We start from the raw sequence: 20,005 nt of genomic DNA on the forward strand, positions 1-20,005 counted from the left end.
GAATGTCTGACTATTTATATACTCCTTTAACAACTGGGAGCCACCTTGTGGAATTTCTTCCCAGCACATGCACTGCACCAATGGTAGATGTCACTGGCACCATAAGAAGAAAAAAAAAAAGCAGCCACGGGGCTGCTGTGGTCAGTAATCAGAAACCAGCAAAGAAGTCACAGCACAGCCATCAAGTCCCATGCACCAAAGTAAAGGTGGGATTCTTCTACACCCAGGATCCTCCATTTCCGCCACCATTCTAGAATCACCACTTTCCATTCATCCCAATGTATCTTCCAACAGTTGGAAAAAAACATTTCTTCTAATTTACATGTGTGTGTGTGTGTGTGTATATACACACACACACACACACACACATAATATATATAAGCTGGAGCCAAAAGTCACTTCTCTCAGCAGCCTAGATCCTAAGCTTGAAGGATGGGGGTGGGTGGGAGAGCAACATGCCTCCAGAAGTGTACCACAGGAGAATTTGCAGGAATTTTGCATGAATGAATTACAATGCTAATTGTACGTGCACCCAGAGATCACGCATTCTTACATTGTTACTAATCTTGAAAGCCTGACATTGGGACCAACTTCTGGCCCTTCTACAGTGGGCCAGTGGGTGATATGAATCCAGCCAAGACCTCTGTTCACACTCCTGTTTTCAGATCAGGAACTGAAGGCTCCCTGTTGCCTCGGCTCTGTTTTTTGTAACTTTTCTCTCCATGCTAAACTTCCCACATGACTTCTATCTAAAAGAAGGCACCACTATTTGATGTGAAGATTTTAAGCAGCATTTAGATTGCGGATCTTCTGGGAGGTGTCATGCCTGTAAGATGCTGCTGACTCTCCTTTTTACCCACTCAACTCCCCCAACAGCCTCCACACCAAAAGTTTCACCATTTTTCTAGAAACATCTTAAATCCCTGTAGAATTATGGGTGTGAAACTGGTGGGTTGCAAAGTCATAAGTACTTGAGGTTTGAATAAGTTGCTAAGAAACAAGACAACAAGGAGGAAGAAACAAAGGTTACACCTGCAAGAGAAAAAAAAATACATTAAAAAGCAAGTACCTGGAATAAAGATTCCATTTTTGGAGCAGCCATTCTGCAGATACTTAGCACAGCTCCTTCAAAGCAAGCACAGCTTCACTTTCCCCCAAGCCCAGTGTTGCAACACGGGGGCATCACTTCATCCCTTTGGTTTGAGATGGACTTCTTAGGGCAAAAGGTGTTTTCTCCACAAGCAGAAAGTCCCTTGCTCTGAGCACATACACACACACGTGCTGTTTCTTTGTATAGATGACCACATAGGCAGGATGCAAATCCTGGCCAGAAAGGAGCTGGCTAAATCAGAACACCATCCCTGCACCCTCCATGTGCCTATACCATATCTACAGAAGCTCAGGGACCAGGAAAGACAGCAAAAGTCATAGAAGCAAGGGCCTGTCAATTCCATTCTGCGATTAGCATCATGGTGGCCGGTATTCCCAAACTCCTGCCAATTGGTCATTCAGGCCTGAAGTATGAAGGAGGCCAAAGCTAGCATCCCTCACACGGAAGAATCATGTTTCATTGGATTTTCCTTAAAAAAAAATTAAGTTGATCTCAGCAAGTCTTTTAATAGGATCAATGGAATTTAAATGTAAGGCTAATAAGCCAGATACCCCAATTGCTTCCCCCAACATTTTTCTAGATTAATTTCACCCTAGGGCCACCAATGCAGAATACAGCTAACTGGGGTTCTGAAGTTCCCAAAAAGCTTTTGGGGATGAGTAGTGGTAATTACACTAATGCATTTTTAATAAGCAGGCACTGGGATTTAGCACTAATTTGGGGAGGTACAAATTAACCGTTTCAGTGATTTATAAGTGGTTATTCCTAAATTATTTCTTCTTAAGCTCAATTACTTCCCAGTGATATTCTTATCACTCAGTCCCCCAATTTGAGAATCATAAACCGAGCTGCTGCAAGTGAAGCCCCTTGGAGCTGCAACAGTATGAGAATTGAAGTCAGTGGCAAAAAACTACCCCAAGATCAGATGTGGGGCACTGGACACCAAGTGAGACATACTCAGATATGTTATGTGGCAGGAAAGCCCACCTCTACAAAGCCTTTCACACGCACACCACAACAGGGATTGTATTTCATATCTGTCCAAATCATTTCCTCTTCATCCTCTCTAGAACATGAACAGTTACTTGGACAGAGAGTCATAATTCCAAACAAAAGGCATGAATTACATGACCTTCTACACTGACCTGCCCCTGCACCCTAGCTCTTCCAGTGTCAGCAAATTTGGGAGGACTCATGCAAATGGTAATCGTGCCTGCTAGGGGTTGGGAGCCCAAGGTGATTTGGAGTTTTGTTTTGAACCATATATCCTTTTCTTAATATTTCTTGAATTCTGTACTAAGTTCATTTATTTCCTATTCAAAGAAATAAGTTTTAAAATAGTTAATTATCAAATTAAATGAAGCTGTGCTCTCTACTTAAATAGCTACTTAAGTGTTTCAGTTAAGTTTACACTCAGCCTGGACTAATTCTTGAAAGTTATGGACTGTGCCCTTTCTCCAACCACATACAGTAAAACAAACACACCTAAACTCCAGTTTCTCTTGGGAAGTAAAGCTTATGTTTCACAGCAGGCCTTTTTGGGGCAGCAGGGTGGAGACTTGTTTATGAGTGATACATGCATTTGTCCCAACTTCAAAATAACCACATTCTCAGTGTTGCCCCATTGGTCTTCCCCAATTCGAGAAAAGCTGAGTTTATTTCATGGTTGGTGACCCGTGGGGCCTGAAACCACAGAAGAGCACCAGCAAATGCAAATCAATCGCCTCTCCTGCCCTCCCACACTACTGAAGAGTCCTTTTCCATTGAGGACTCTCTGGCCAAGTGTCAAAAGGGGACAGATGCACCTTCTTGGTCACTTTTCCTCAGCCAGCCTAGGAAGCAAGCCTCTGTTTTCATGCTAGCCATCCCTCTGACCCTACTTTCCAAAATGAGCCTCAGCCAGCCTGCTGCTTTTCCACATCACTAATAAGATTCCTTTTATGGTCTTGTGAAAAGCGAGGGGCTCCAGACAGATCCTCCCGCAGGAGGGTGGAACCACCTGCATGCCCCTTTCCCCTAAATTCTAAACACACGTTCAAGGGCAGTGAGTATTCAGTCAGCTTGGGCCCAGCCAGATTTAAAGGTAGCCAGGCTCTTTAGCTTAAAGTTCTCCCTAATAGGGGATTAACAAACAAGGTAAATACTCTTGGTAAAAATGAAATCCCACAACAGAAGCAGCCCTTGGATCTCAAGAGAGCTTCACATACAGTAGTGTTGGTTTTCATCTTTTTTTTAATAAACCCCTTTTCATGGCAGTTTTTGATAAGTGTCTTATCTCACTCACTGCAGAGGGCACTTTATAATGCCAGCTCCTGTAAACGTGGATTTTAAGAGCCGCTACCCCACGCTTCATACATAGACACAGCCGGATACTCTCCCCTCTCATCTCCTCCCAGAATCACAGCCTAAGCCGGCGGACAGGAGGCAGCAGAGTGCACCCCATTAGAGCACGTGGTGGAAAGCAAACCTCTGGGGCAAGGAGCTCCCCCTCTCACCACCCACCCTCCCAGCACAGGCTGGGCCAAGCCCCAGTCTTGGCAATGAGTCATGCCTCCTGGACAGCGGGAACCAGGCAGAGGGCACACCCCCAACATTTCCCTTTCCTCCCCTTCTGCAATCGCACCCATCTTCCTTCCACCCATTTTGGGATGTTGCAAGGGCCTTGCTGCAGGGTCTGCCAGCTGGGCCCTGGCCTCGGGCTGCTTTGGCGGCGGAATGGGGCGGGGGAAGGGGGGGCGGGGCGCCGAGGGTCTATCACTTGCACCCGCAGGCACTATCTCCAGACCACCACCCCTTCCAAGCCTTGAAACGGCCCCCGAAGGCTTGCGGGGGCCGTGCACCCGCCCTTCCCGGAGAAGTTTGCAAACACAGCTGTTCCTGAGCCCGGGAACCGCTGGAAGTGAGGCCACAAGAGCTACACCACTCGGGGGCGGGGGCAGGAAGGGGCCGGCAGCGGGCGGGGGTTCCCGGGTCTAAGGCTCCAGTGAGGGCCGGGAGAACCTCCCCCTGCGCCGGCCGCCCCCGGCCCTTAAGCCCAGCCTGGAAAGCGCCCCCGCACACCCTAAAATCTCCCGGGGAGCAGCGGGAAACGGACTGCCCCCACACCCTCCAGGAAGGACACACCCGCCCTCCCAGCAGTTCACGGGAAAGGGGAGGTTGCCAATTTGGACGGCGTTAGCAGGCCAGAACTGCGCGGAGTCGCCTTCCACGGCGCTCCAGGTTTAATTAGTTAAGCAAAGAGATCAGCTACAACGACCTCGAGGCTTGGGGCGGGGAGGGTTACTCTGGGAACTTTTTACACTGGCCTTCCTAAGAGCCTGGTCCCACAACCCCTCTGGGATCCTCAATTTTGTGCACTAAGCAAACAGCAGCGGGAATGGGACCCACATCGACTACCCCAGCCGAGATCTAACTATAGTGTCCCGGCTCCCTCACCCGCAACTCCTAGAGACTTCCCCAGTTAACGCCGTTTCAAGCCGAAGCCCTTTAAATCCCTCTCGCAAGGGATAGCCGGGCTCAGCCAGGCGCGGGTGAGAGTCTCCGCCTGGCCTCCTTCCCGGGTCGTCACTCACCGGCCAGGCGAAACTGAAAGGCAGTACGATGCGGTTGCGGTCGTTGCCGCGGCTGGCCTTGAAGGTGAAGGTGTTACCCCCGATGACAGGCGTGGACCCTTGTCCGAAGCTGCAGGGTCCCCCAGCCGTGACGCGGGACTGATACTCCTTGAGGCACACTTTGAAGTATGTGTCACACTCGTCGCGGGTACACTTGCGGTCTCCCGGGTTCCGGGCGCCGCCGCAGCAGTTCCCGTTCTGCAGCTCCCCGTTCACGTTCTGCATAGACAGAAGCTCCCACTCGAACTGACCCGCGGCCCCGCACACCTGCCGGCGAGGGAGAGAGGAAGGTTAGCGCGGGAGAAAGCCGTTTTCTTTGAGTGAAGCGGTGGCGACTCCCTCCCATCCCCCGCCCCGACGAGCCCTCCTCTCTGAAAATAATTTTGCAAAACTACGTTCAAGAGCTTAACGTGATTTCGGGGCCAAAAAAAAAAAAAAGTGCAAGAGTGCGTAAGTAATCTGACGACTGCCCGGGGGGCAAGAGCCGAGTGAACGCCCTCCTGCCCGGCCTGGAGGGATCACCCTCAGGAGGCCCGGGCTCCCGTGGGGGAATTGGCGCGCTCAGCCCAGGTGCAGCCGCTCAGGCGCAGGGGCGAGAAGTCGGGCGCTCGAGGGCTCCCGAGCCTGCTCGCCGGGCTCAACCGCCCAGGGCGCCGCGAGGGGAGAGGACCGCCGGGAGGGAGGCCCGGCGAGGGGCTCCTACCTTGGCTCGCAGGGTACAGAGCAGGGCGAGCAGGAGGCTTAGGGGGCGCCCGGGCCGGCCGCGCGCCCGTGGGGACCGCATCGCTGCGCCGCGCGCCGCGGGCACTCGGGACGCCGCCGCTGCTGCTCGCGCTGGTGCTGCTGCCAGTGCTGCCGTCGCCGCTGCCCCTGCGGCCGCCGCGTCCCGGCTCTAATATACTCCGCCGATTGGAGCATGCACGACTGGAAAACAACACCACTTTTCAAAAGCCCTTTCAAGAGCGGCCCGTTCCAGAAGGCAAAGAGCCCGGCCTCCTTTTATTATTCTGATCGCTTCTTTGAGACGCTCCCCCTCCTCTTTCACCTCCCGGCTTTCTTTCCTCCTCTCGCGCTCCCCTTCTTTTATTATGATTATGTGCAGCCTTTTATTCCCTTTCAGATCAGCTGCATGGAAAAGCGGGGGAGGGAGGGAAGAAAAAAAACCCCAGCCTAGCTCGCGGGCCGGCCGCAGGTAACACAATGACGCGTGCCCGCCCGGAGAGGGACCCGGAGAGCCCGTCTGGCAGCCGCGGCCGCGGCTGGCCACCTCTACCAGCACGCCCGGGAGGGCGCATGCGCGCTTATTAATATTCATGAGAGGGCGTGTCCACCCAGGACACGCCCTTCCCTTCACGTTGCTGGGGAGGGGTAGTGTGGTGAGGAACTTGTTAAGGGTCGGGGGCTTGGGGACGCTCTGGGCGGAGTAGTGGTCCAGGGGCCCCACACCGACCCCCGCCCTCGGCAGCTTCGGGCCAGGAGGGAAAGGATCGTTACTCAGGGACTCCTGGAGGCCCGCAGCGGGGACCGCCCCCTCGGGAGTCCCGGGCCGGGCGCCTTTGCCCGAGCGTCGGGGCCCCAGGTGTAGGCGCCGCGGTGCTGGCTGAGCGGTCGGAGCGGGGCAGCTTCCGCCTTCCGAGCCGCCTGCGTCAGCTGCGGCTTTCGCCCCGGGAGGAGGGCCTGCTTGCCCGCCGGGAGTTCGGCCCGCTTCCCGCGAGCGAGCCGCCCAGAGCGCTCTGCTGGCGGCAGAGGCGGCGGCGAGGCTGGCGCGCTTGCCGCCGTCTGCTCGCCCCGCGGAGGCGACCTGGGCAGACGCTGCTGGGAACTTTGAAAAACTTTCCTGGAGCCAGGCTTGCCGCAGATTCGAGGGAAAGCCTCCGCCGCGCCCCACCCCCCTCCCAAATCCGAGTCTGCGGAGCCTGGGAGGGCTCTCAGCTTCCTTTCCAAACCGCGCCGGGAGAGCGGCGCGGGAAAAGCGGGGGTAGAAGGCGGCGGGTACGCCGGGGCCCCTGTTCAGGCTTTCAGAAGGGCCAGCGGAGACGCTGGTGGGCTTGGACGCCCTCCCCGGCCCGCCGCCCGGGCCGCAGTGCCGGGATTGCACCTGTAGGCGGCCTCCGAGCAGCTCTCTGGGTGGCAAGAGAGGGGCCTGGAAGGAACCATGTCACCACCACCGCCAACCGCGGAACTTGCCTTCGCTGGGGTGGCAGTGGAAACTGACACTGTTTTCCACCTTGAGGCTAGCCTCGCAATTAACTACACTCTGGGTCATACTCAAGGTCAAAGAAAGCCCGCAGGCTGGCCGTAGCCTCAGCCAATCCCTCTCCCAACGGGCTGGCTGTTGCATTTGAGGGGACCTTTATAGGGAAACATCAACTTCCTCTGAAGGGTGGACAAGGTTTTGGCCCATTAATAGTGGGTATATACTGCAGAAAAGCGTGACTATCCAGGGGCCGGTTTGGGGCTCGAGTCCTCCTGGGTGTGGGGTGTGATGGGGCTGGCATTAGGTCAAAGGAAAATAGTTTCCAACATTATGAGTTATGAGAGCATAAGAGGGTGGGTATTTGTGGTTATCTACTTATTGCATTTGATGGGAGGCTCGGTATGAACAATATTTTAAGTGCCAGATCTCATCATTCTGAGGAATAAACTAGGGCAACTAACTGACCTCTTTACATAGGTTCAAAGCTACCAAGGATGGTTTAGGAGTCTTGGCACTTTAACAGCCTAAGAAATGCTCCTAAGAAAAGTGCTTACTTAGTGGTATAATGTGTCTCATCTTGAGCACTGGCGAGAGAATCCATATTTTGGGAGGGTGGTTTCTAAGAACAGAACAAGTTTACAAATGGTCATGTTAGCAACACCAACCTGGGTGTTTCAGTGTGCCTCACCCTCCCTTCAAAGCCCCAGTTATCCTAAATGCAAGGCATCCAGTTGTCAAATGTAATCCCATCTATACTTTTCTCACTGAAATTTCCTTCAACACCAGTCTCCCCAACTTATCTGTCCTGTTCTCATTTCTACTCCCAAGTATCCCTGAGTTTTGGTTGCTAAGTGATGGTTTAAAAGCAAAACGGTGCTGAAAAAGGCTGATGTGATCTCAAAGTGCACACTCCTTGGAGTGCCCTGTATCTGACCCTGTTTTAATTCTGTGCCTTATGCCCCACACGGCCCTCAGGAAGGACCCTGTGGAACCAAACCTTTAGTTGAAGAGTTTGGATCTCCACCTGGCTTCACCCAGAAGGGCTGTCTGAGATTGCAGGTGCCTCCAGTTGCAATCTGGGCCTCATGCAGGCTCGTGTCACCTCCAATCCACCAGTGAATTTAGTCCATTTGACTGATAGGAAAGAAAATGTAGATTCTGAGAGGTTAAAACTACCTGATTAACCCTAACAGGCATGTCAAATCACTAATAAACACAAAATTCTCATGTCAAATAGCACAGAGTCCCACACCCTTCCTGAGTCTGGGAACCCACTTTTAGAGAAGGGAGCTGTGGGCTGGAGGGAATTCTTTTGAAAATTTTCAGTTGGGGCTCTTCCAAATAATTGGAACTCCCCCAAAAAGCCGGTCACGTTTACCACAACAGACAATGAGTGGAAGCTCAATCCTCCACTTCCTTGAAGCCAGTTGTTAGCCCCCCACTTTAGAGAATAAGGAACTGCTGATGAAAGAACTGAAATACAGAGATTTCCCCTTAGCCAGCCCTTATCCTGCTTTGGGGTATAGGCTTCAAATGTAAATGAATATTCCAGAAAAAACATTTCTGTGGAAAATGCCATCTTCGGTATCATACCTATACCTGAGAGAAGGGGAGAGGCTTGTAGTCAGTTACTATCTGACCTGTCTCGTGTGCTCAGAACATCATCCTTGGATGTCTTTTCCTTTAATTCTAAAAAGATGATGCCTCATTTTTTCTTTTTTCAGAAAACTTGCCCCAACTTTACTTGTCAACAACATACAGCAGTTCTGAACCCCCAAAGGCTTTATAAGAGACATTCAGGCTATATTAGCTGTATTTAATTACATTTAATCAACTGCAATCCTTGGTTAATCAACACTGTGGTTAAAACAATCTAATCAATATTTATTGAGAACTGCTATTATAAGCAGTAACATGAATGATCAAAAATTATTCTGCTGAGTGAAGTCAGCCAGACACAAAAGACTACATCCTGTATGAATTCATTTATACGGAGTTCCAGAACAGGCAAGACTGGTGAAAAAAGATCACAAGAGTGATTTTGAGGGTGGGTAGATAGTAATAGAAATTGACTAGGGTGGGCTTGAGGCTCTTCTCAGGGCATTGTGGAGTCATGTTCCATATTTTGATAGATGTTTGGGTTACACAGGTGTATGCATTTGTCAAAATTCATTAAATAGTACATTTAAGATTGTTGCATTTCATTAGGTGTTCAAAAGAGAAAAAAAGGATTGTGAACAAAGACTCACCTCCAGTTATATGAGTGCTGAAACATTTAGGGGGAAGTGAAATGATATTGGCAAATTACACTGAAATGCATACAAAATTAGAGGGATCAGAGAGGATGCCTGGGTGGGTAGATACATGCTGAAGCAAAATGGTAAATACTTTTTTTTTTTTTTTTTAAAGGGAGTCTCATTTTGTCGCCCAGGCAGGAGAGCAGTGGCACAATCTCGGCTCACTGCAGCCTCCACCTCACAGGTTCAGGTGATTCTCCTTCTTCAGCCTCCTGAGCAGCTGGGATTAGGCACATGCCATCACCCACAGATAGTTTTTGTATTTGTAGTACAGACAGGGTTTCACCATGTTGGCCATGGATGGTCTCAAACTCCTCATCTCAGGTGATCCTCCTGCCTTGGCCTCCCAAAGTGCTGGGATTACAAGCATGAGCCACCTCATCCAGCCAGTAAAGTCTTAATGGTAGAATTTAGGTGTTAGAGTGGTGTTCACTGCAAAATTATTAGACATTTTTCTATGTTTGAAAGTTTTCCTTCTTAAATTTTGGGGAAGATAGTTATTGATTTGCTAGGTATTTTGCAGGATGCCAAGAATATAGTGGGCAACACCAAAATATTGGTCTTCAGCACTACCAAGTGGAGAGAGTATGTTTGAAAAAAATGGTGATAGTGTAGATTTTAACAGTGAATGAAAGCAAGGTAGTTCTTTCCTCCAATTCTTTATTCCAGTTAGGTTCAAATTGTAGAGAAGGCACACATAAAATATCCACTAAGATCTTCCTTATTTCTTGTTCGAACATTGCAGAGACATTAACAAAGGTTCAAGAATCCTGTTTTACAGATATATCTTTCTTTCTCTTTCCAGCAGAGCCCAATGAAGCTCACATGTCCCACCAGGTTACTGCCTCAGAAACTTGGTCAAACCTCCCATGAACTTTGTCCAGCCAGCTCCCAACATCTGATTATATAACTCCTTCTGTGGATTATTCTCATTCTCCCACAGCACAGGAAATTCTACATGAAAAAAGAAAAAACAACACCCCACCACCAACCTATAGATAACAAACAAACACTGAAAATTAGGGTAAAATTAACCACAACCAGGCCACAGGTTTGCTCATTCAGGCATAAATTGAGTAGATTAAACTTCTTTTCCCCCCAAAGCTTCATCATATGTACACAAGAGATCTGGATTAATTTTTTGAAATCAAAACTATGAATTTTTTTATTAACAGTATAAGCAGTATGTATTATCAACAGTATTTTGTATGAGCGCATGTTAAACACTGTCTTGGTTTTATCTTGAGCCCATGTAGTTATGGTTTTGCCCTCCCTGCCCCAGTCCTGTGTTCATTATGTGCAAAACCATTAGGATGAATAGAATGATGTGTCCACATGCCCTTTACCAGACCAATGGCAGAGAGTCACCAAAAATCCTACATGCAAAATCTAGGAACTACGGGACTAATATTTCCATTTTACCCTTTAGTTAAAATCAAATGTTCTTTGTGAAGCTAGAGTATGAGAGAAGTCCCATGTACAAAATGTACTTTTTTCTTAGAGTTCAGTCTTTTCAGGAAAAAAAAAAAAATTCTGGGTGTATGTTGCTATTAAATTGGCATTCTCCAAACAACTGTAAATGATTTACATATCCTCCTTTTTTTGTAGTGCTGATGTAGTGAGTCGTCTGTTCTTCTGTATGGCACTTGAATGACTTGACCTATAGATATTCTGGGATAGAATTTTTTTTTTAATCAAATTGGTTCATTTGTACAGTTGACTGATTTAAATGCAACTGACAATTTTCTATAATTGCAAAGTGTGACTGAGCTCTTACAAGCCTTTTCATCTCCTAAAAGATTCTGGAAATTGCACTTCCAGAAGCAGGTAGTTGGAAACTACCACAATATAATTTTCTCTGTGAGTACCTTTCATGTCTCTTGCACTCGGCTTTTCCAAACACGTGCCTCCAGATCTCAAATAAATAAATAAATAAATAAGATAAAGTAGCTGCTGGAACTTGAGAAAGGAGAGCTAAATGTATTTCGTTATCTGAGAAAATTTCAAAACATACCTAGATGTAAGAGTCAAAGAGAGGTGATTGCACCTGCCAGTGGCATGAAAGTAACAGAGCTTTGAATTACATATTTCATGTTCAGGTTAATGGTCCCAAATAAATTACAAGACTGGGTCTGTATTTGACACTTTTGTTCTCAAGCCAGTGGTTTTTTTTTTTTTTTTACTGACGGCATTCTCTAAATTAGAAGTTATTAAGAACATCAAAAGTGGATCATTGCAACGCTTGATTTCCCATTGGAAGATGTTGTTTTTATTATTGCTTTATGCTAACAGCACTTAAAAATGACTAAAGAAATATTAGCTTCAGCACAGAAATATTGGCAGAAGTACCAACTATACATTTCTAGATTCTTAGATATTAGTTATAACATAGGTTTACTGATAGATTTTCATAAGCCTCACTCAGAAATTATTTCAGAACAATATCAGAGGTTCTTTTTTCTTTTGGAAGTAAAGGTAAGACAGAAAAATTAGAATGACTATAAAGAAGAAAGTTTAATTTCCAAAAGATGGTTATTTTCTCCACTGAAGTGATAATATTTCTTAAAAGCCAGATAAAAACTAGAGAAGCCAATTATACTATTTCAGGATAGTTTGGCAGAAATTCATGTGAAGAGAAGTTGGGGCGGAGGGGTTGGGCTTCACTAGACCACACAGGTAGTGTAATACGACTACTAGGAAGGGCAGGGCTCGCAGTCTGAGGAAGGTAGGGGTTGGCAGCCAAGGAAAAACCATAGCCCCAGCATACTTCGCATTAGCCTTAACACATTTTGAGGGGTCTGTCCAGCTCTGGGCTGAACTTTTTGTTTTAGAATTGTGATAAAATAGACATAAAAATCACCATACGAACCAATTTTAAATTTTGTTGTGTTCAGTAAATTCACATTTTCGTGCAACAATTTACTGAACGTTTTCATCTTGCAAAACTGAAACTCTACACTCAATAGCAACACCCATTCACCTTCCTCACCCACCCCCACTCCCCGGCAATCACCCTTCTACTTTCTGTCTCTATGAATTTGACTACCCTGGGTACCTCATAAGTGGAATCATATGGTGTTTCTCTATTTATGCCTGGCTTTTTGCTTGACACAGAGTCATCAAGGTTCATCCATGTTGTCGCATATGTCAGAATTCCCCTCCTTGTTGAGGCTGAATAACATTCCGGTGTATGTATAGACCACATTTTGCTTATTCATTCATCCACTGATGGAATGGCTTCTACCTTTTGGCCATTGTGAATAATGCTGTTCTAACTATGGCTATAGGTGTATAAGTATCCATTGAAGACCCTGCTTTCAATTTTTGGGGGTATATACTAGGCACCATTTTTAAGAAAATATTGACCAACTGGGCAACTCCCAGAAAAAGGTGGTAAAAAGTCTAAAAATGCAGACCTTTAAGCAGAGCAAATGAAGGACTGAGAGGGTCTAACCAGAGAAGAGGAGATAGGAAGCATAGCAGCTCTCTGCAGTATGGAAAAGGCTGACTTGAGAGCAGATTTGAAATGCTGCAAATGGCAGAATAGGCTTAATGGGTGGCGGTTACAAGGAAATTGATTTTGACTCAGCAACAAACTTTGTTTTCATAAGAGCCATTCCTTAATGGAAGAGGCTCCCTCAGAGATAATGAGTCCTGCCATCTATGGTTATCAAACAGGATGCTGTGGACCATTGTCAGTGGTAGGAGAGAGAGGGAAGTTGAACTGAGTGATTCTCTAAAACTCTACTCTTCATGATGCCTGGCATGAAAGTCAGGTCTGTAAACGTAAAGAGCATCTAGGAGCCAGCTTCTAGACAAATGTGAAGTTGATGCCACTGACTGAGGATTAGCACAACCTGGAGCACAAGGGTGACCATTTTGCATAGATTTATCTGCTTTCTGAACTCACTTTTCTGGGATCCATTGCATACATATTGCCTGCAACAAGTGAGTCAATTCTAAATGTCACAGCACTGGTCACCATAGCCTTGGTCTTACTATTATACTTTAACCTTTGCAATTATAAATGGAATTCGAGGACCAGCAGCATTAGCATCACCTAGGAGCTTGATAGAAATTCAGGATATTAGACCCCTGTGCTACACCTTCTGACTCAGTATCTGCAATTTCACAAGATCCTCAGGTGATTTGTATGCATATTAAGGTGTAAGAGGCCTTAACATAACCCACAACAAATACAGAAATATTCCAGAGTTAGAAGTTATCAAATGATCTTTCCGCTGAATCACTGCAATATTCTATCATTTGGTAAAGTATTGGCTAGTCAATACACCTTTGATTGTCCCATTATGAGCTCAGTGTCATAATGGAAATTACAGTTATTTATTTAAGTATATATAGACCAGATCATTTTTAAATAATTGTAGGCAACTTTCAGGTAAAATATAGAAACCAATAGAAAAATATAAGTGAATAAATATCAGGACCAAGGAAAATGGAGCTGAAAGATGGAAGATCAAGATTAGAGATAGGCAGGTTACTTGAGTTGAGAATTGGATGCTGAGCTCCTTTACAGCCAAAGTAACCAAGGAAACACGGTCAGCTACAAGATTAACATTCTGCACACAGAATCAATAAGGTAGTCTTCAGACAAAGCAAAGCTTTTCCTGGCATTTTGTCATGAAAGATATTCACATATGTGTGAGCATATGATTATAAATATTTTGGGTGGCCATGGGTCTTACATATATGGAATGCGGAGGAAATACAACTGTTTCTTAGAATAGTGCACCCTGAACTGAGGGCATGGCAGCAAAGCACAGCTCAGAGGGAGCAGTTTGGAGGGGAAGTGGGAGTGGATTCAAGACTCTATCATTGCCATAGGGCAAGCTGGACTAACCAGCCAGAGGATGAAAAGTTGTGGGGAGGAGAAATAAGTAGTCCCAGATGAGATCATCTTTGACCAGTCAGCCTCCATCTGACCTATCAGCTGCCTGCAGACACATGACTAAGCCCAGCTGAGAACAGCCTATTGGCCCAGATCAGCAGAACTTTCCAGTCAACTCAAGTTTGGAGCTGATTTGTTATGAAGCACTGTCATGGCATTAGATAACTACTACAGCCTTCATGGGTAAAAATTTTAAAGAAAACGGAACCACAAATGTCAGCTTGCAAGCATTCAATGAATGATAATTGCCACTAGTAAACTCCTGCAAGCTAAGCATAGCCGACACTGGCCAATCTTAACTCAATAAGCTCCACTTGAGAAAGCAAGCTGAACTGTGAGTTAAAATGGCCTTATAGCAGGAATAATCTTGAGTCTGCACCAACTTATCTTAAAAAAATAAGTTATTTGTAGGCCCCTGAAAACAATCCTGATGAAGACTCTTATAACCAACTTCTACTTAACCTCATCACCAGATTAACCAATGTTCACCACTTCTTATTTAATAAATACTGACTGTTCCCCTCAACGTGGAGAACTCTTGCAGTAAATAGACTGAGTTCTCATGTTCCTATGTAGTTCTGTTTCAAAGAGGGAATGGTCTGTTATACTTCCCAATAGTGAATTGGGAGGGTTCCCAAATCTGTATATATCAATTGTACTTATTATGTCATTCAACTCAATATTATATACAATGATGAAACATGAGTGCTTAAGAAGATATTGCTTCTATGCAACCCAAATTAAATGTGACTTGATGAAAATAAATCTGAGTAGCTCAAAATGAATTTTTAGTCAATGAATGTCACCAAGACAATTAACAAAGACTATTTAAATATTCTGAATAATCTAGAAGAATTCTGCATTCAAATTGTTTTCCACATATCTTTTAACTTTCCAATTTAAGGCTAACAATTATAAAATGGCTTGTTATAGATATGATAGGCTGCAATACCAGCAACTTGAAAATGTTTTTGTCTTATATCAGAAGATAGGCAAATACATATTCATTTATACATTTGATGTTAAAGTAAAACATTTGTGTCTCATGGTTTATGATTCCATCTTTAACCAACATTTTTGATTAACCAACTAATTACTAGTGATGGCTGCATCACTTAAGAAGGTTTATTCTATTAGGAGAGCCTGGATCAATGCCTGACACATAACAGGAACACTATTACTAACTGCTGAATGAATTCATTCGATGAATTAGGGGAAAATTGCTGGCAATGCACATTACAACCAAACCAGACATGTTTGCAAACGCCAATGTGTTTTAATACTGAGTTTAAAAAATCTGACTTCTTACTTTAACAACACTCTCTTTAACCTTACTTGTACACCTACTACCTCGAAGTCAAAGGAACAGCTTAGCTTTCCAATATTCCTCTAAATATTGCTTGTTTATACCAGTTCTTCGTCAAAGGCTGATAAGGCAGGTTTTTGGTGTTATTGACAGTGTTCCACTAGCATGTATCAGAATCACCTGGAGGCCTCATTCCACTATAAATTGCTAGGCTCCATCATGGAGTTTCCATTTAGCAGGTCTGAGGTAGGACTCTAGAGTTTACATTTCTAACAAGTTGCCAGGTAACGCTATTTCAAGGAACAAACTTTGAGAATCACTGATCTGGTATAACTCCAAAATAGGCAATTACCAAGGTCATCTGCCTCTTCCTCTGACCATGTACCCCCCAGTCCATTTAATTCCTTCCAGTGTCTCACCTGATACTGTATTTGACTTCAGTGTTCTGGCAACAAGTACTGAATTGGCTAAGTAAGTTGATGGGATGAGTATTGAATTGGCTGGGTAAGTTAATTGGCTGGGATGAGGCAACAGAGATATATAAACCTAGGTTATGGGCCAGGTACAGTGTTGTTTTCTTATATTTTATAATTTAACCCCCACGGCAACACTATAAAGTTGATATTAATGTCTCCATTTCATAGATGAGAAAAACTGAGGGTCAGAATGGTGGTACACGTCTATGACTAGCATCACTGTTGCACTTAGTATCATCTAAATGGAGGACACACAGCTAGTAATCAGTGCAGTAAGAGTCAGGGTCAACTGAGACCAAGGCCCTGTTCTTTCCACAACATCTAGTGGGAATCTAAATTATCGTGTCACTAAGATGAACACTTAAATCTAAAACAGGATTTCTTGGACTTTAATGTGCATATGACTCTCTGGGACATCTTGTTAAAATGCAGATTCCTATTCTACAACTCTAGGGCAGGCCTGAGATTTTGCATTTCTCACAAGCTCCTAGGTGATGGTGATGCTGCTGGTCCTGGACTACACTTGGAAAAGCAATGCTCTCAACCCCATTTGCTTGGGTGCAGAGCCTGGGATGTCCCGTGGCAGGAAGTAGAGGACTTGAATGGTCCTTCAGTCATGTTATACACACAGTACAATTTGTCTTTCATTTTCTTAATGAAGAACTGGAAGAGGGAACCAAAGGGAAGTTTATATTAAATAAATGAGCCCAAGAAAGAATGCCAAAGGCCATATATTCTTCTTGAGAAAAAGGAGGTTGAGCTGAGGAAAAATGAATTGGGACTGCCTGGGAACCAACTAGAGAATATGGTTACCTGTTCACCAACTGCAGCAGCATGTGATGGGAATCTAGAACAATCCACTCAATTACTACCTACCGGAAAAGGGAGTGTGGAATTACAGTGAAACCAGCTAGGAGGGCCAGGGGCTTTAAAATCCCTCCTCATACCTTTCATGGCATACCTGTTGCTGTTTTATTTTCCTTATTTGCATATGGTGAAATTCACTCTTGTGGGTATACAGCTCTATGAACTTTGACAAATGCATGCAGTCATGTAATCACCCCCATGATCAAGACACAGAACATTTCTATCACTCCTCAAGTCCCCTATCACTCCTCAAGACCCTTTAGCCTTCATTCGCTTCTCCTGTGCCTATTGTTTGGCCTTTTCTAGAATGTTCCATGGATGTTACTCAACAGTATGCAGCCTTTCGAGTGTGACTTCTTTCACTTAGCATTGTGTATTTGTGATTCATCCACATTGCAGTGTGCCTTCAAAGTTGGATCCTTTTCTGTTGCTGAGTAATAGTCCATACAGGGATGGAATCGCCAGTTGAGAGAGCTTTGGGTTGCTTTGTTTCTCATTGGTTATGAATAGAGATGCTATACATTTGAGTGCAGGTTTTTGTGTGAACAAAGCTTTTAACTTTTCTTAGGTAAATATCCAGGATGGGGATTGCTGCATCATATGGGAAGTGTACATTTCACTTTTTGGGAAACTGCTAAACTGTTTTCCATGGTAGCTGCAGCATTTCGCACTCTCCCCAGCAATGGATGAATGGTCTTTCTGAGCTGCACGACCCACACACACACTCCCACCAGTGCCCAGACACACACACCCTTCACTGCAGGGATTTCAGTGAGATCGCTGTCAGAGCAGCAGCCACCTGGGAGAAGACTGAGGTCAGAGGTTTTAGGAAAACCAGCAAGCCTGGGCTTACCTCCCCCAGTCCTTCCCAGCCTTCAGGCCCATCTGTTAGGGCCCTTGCACGCCTCCTCCTTGAAGAAGCCTTTGAGCCCACCTCTTTCCCCAGCAAGTGTGCAAGCCCCAAAACACCACCCTCCTGGTTTAGGCTTTGTTGTCAGATAATGTGACTTTGAAAAGAAGCCCCTCCCCTCCCACCAAAAGGAGGATAAGAAAGGCTCTCAGATCAATCCTCAGCAGATACACGGAGTCGCAAAGCTCCAGAAAATCCTTTATTCTCTTTTCTGAGCAGCTGCTGTGGCAGCACCCCGCCCCCAGCTCTGCCCCCAGTGGAAACCTGAATGCTATTCATATCATTTAATCCTGTTGAAAATCCTCTTCGCTCTCTCTCGCTGAGGTGTGGTCGGCTGAGGTAAACCTGGGCTTACTTCATGTGTTGGAAAGCAGATGAAAGGTGTCACATGATTTGACATTCTATTTAGAAAACTGACTCTTCCCTAATCTGGAAGCTTCCACTCATAACCCCTGTTTGAAAGTGGTCAAAATAAAATATTCAAGGAAAAGTCACAATTGGGTTTTCTTTGAAGGTGCATTCACTTTGGAAAACAGAGCAAAAGAGCAGAGGTAAATTAGAGATGGTTCAAGAGGGTGGAGGGGATTTTTGCCTATGTATCACTCAGCTGAAACATCTACTGGATTTTTTATATTTTATCCTACACATGGCAAAAGAAAACTCTACAACCATTTTACCCCGTTGCCAATCATGGCCACGTATTTTAGTTCTCTCTCTTGCCACCAAGAAATATGAGACCTTATAGCTAAGTTCTTTGATTTTAAGACATTTGGACATAAGATACTGTAAAGCTATATCCAGAATGAGCGTTGAGTCTACTCTTTTTTATTGCAGGACTCATTGATATGCATCACTGGCAACATGCTCTCTGACCTTCTCAGGTGTTTTTAGGCTTGGAGAAGACTCCCCATAAGCATTCCACAGTTCCACCAGTTACAGAGAAAGCAAAAGAGTATGGGCAGTTTCATCCATATCCAGAGAATACATTTCTTCTGGCTTGTTTCAGGACCCAAACAGTATTCGGAGAATAAATGATCCCAGATGGCTAATTAAGGGTGACTTCCTTACACACAAAAAAAATTATTTTAAGAACCCCCATGAAAATCTCAATTCCCTGGCAGGCAATATTTATTAAACTTTTCCTAAATATAGGCTGGTCCATGAGGCATACTGGAGAAACACAAATGTAAGGTCTATCCCAAAGGGCTTTGTAATCACAGAGTACATGAAAAAAATATCAGAGCAGTAGCAGGGATATTAAACCCGTAGTCAACATGCACAACCTTAGCTGTACACTGGAATCACCCAGGGAACTTTAAACATTATTGATGCCTGGACCCCACCCCCAGAGATCCTGATTTAATTGGTCTAGGTTACAGCCCGGGCACTGAGACTATTTAAATCTTCCAATGTGTAGCTAAGGTTAAATCCTGATGTTCTAGCTAAACAAACCATGCACTAAGCAAGTGAATGAATTAATGACTTTACCAGAGCCTTCTCTTTCACAGAGGACCCATCCAATGTGTGTCTCATGGTGAAATGGTCCAGGAAAGTTAGGTGAGAGGAAGCTGCAGAACATACGACTGGAATCTGGGGTTGTGTGAGAGAGAAACTGAGAAAATGCCACACTGACTCCTGTCAAGTGGGAAATATGGTTGAGTAATGGAGGCACCAGAAAGAGGAGAGTTTTTAGAAAAATGCATTTCTTGTGGATAGTGCTTTACAGGTTAAAATCACTTGCACATTATTTCCTTATAAATACGGAGGCAAGAAAGCATAAAGAATAAATGTCAGATAAACTTGGGTGAAAGTTCCAGCTCTGCTACTGATTAGCCCTGGAATCTTGGGCAAATTACTTAACTATCCTTAGTTAAGTAACTAAACCTGAGTTTCCCCATCCATAGAGTAGAACTAATAGTCCCTTTCTTATAGGGTGGCTGGGAAACTTAAATAATGTATGTAGAATGCTTAGTTCAATGCCTGGCACATGGTGAGCTCTCCACATGTCTGAGTTCCCATTGCCATTATCTTCAGCATAGTCATCACTGGTTTGGTGTAGAACCATCAGCCTCAACCAAGGGGTACAGGGGAGTGAGAAGTGAGTGAAGTTTGTTCTGAATGAACAGAGTAGGAACGAAAAGTCGTAAGAATACTCCACAAACTAAGGCCAAAGGAGCTGTTACTTTATGGTTGGAACATTTGATCTCTCAAAGGCTTTATTTTTCTGTGACCAAATCTACACTTGCATGGCATTTTCAGAGGAGGGGAGGTAGAATTGAACCAGGGAGTGAGGCAGCAACTATTATATATAATAGTTGCTC

At 45.1% G+C, this 20,005-nt stretch overlaps 1 protein-coding gene across 11 annotated transcripts in view; it reads right to left on the bottom strand.

Moving 5' to 3' along the window:
- JAG1 (jagged canonical Notch ligand 1) overlaps positions 1 to 6,001 on the bottom strand; it is a 35,778-nt gene extending 29,777 nt beyond the window's left edge. For all 11 annotated transcript variants that reach the window (XM_078371349.1, XM_078371347.1, XM_078371346.1 and 8 more), the window contains exons 1-2: positions 5,426 to 6,001; positions 4,684 to 4,989 (exon numbers count right to left, since the gene is read on the bottom strand). In XM_078371349.1, the coding sequence (XP_078227475.1) occupies positions 4,684 to 4,989; positions 5,426 to 5,506 (387 nt within the window). In that variant the 5' untranslated portion in view covers positions 5,507 to 6,001. The remainder of the gene's footprint in view (positions 1 to 4,683; positions 4,990 to 5,425) is intronic.
- Positions 6,002 to 20,005: the final 14,004 nt, after the last annotated feature.

This window comes from Callithrix jacchus, chromosome 5 (genome assembly GCF_049354715.1).
Source record: "Callithrix jacchus isolate 240 chromosome 5, calJac240_pri, whole genome shotgun sequence".
Taxonomy (NCBI): Eukaryota; Metazoa; Chordata; class Mammalia; order Primates; family Cebidae; genus Callithrix; species Callithrix jacchus.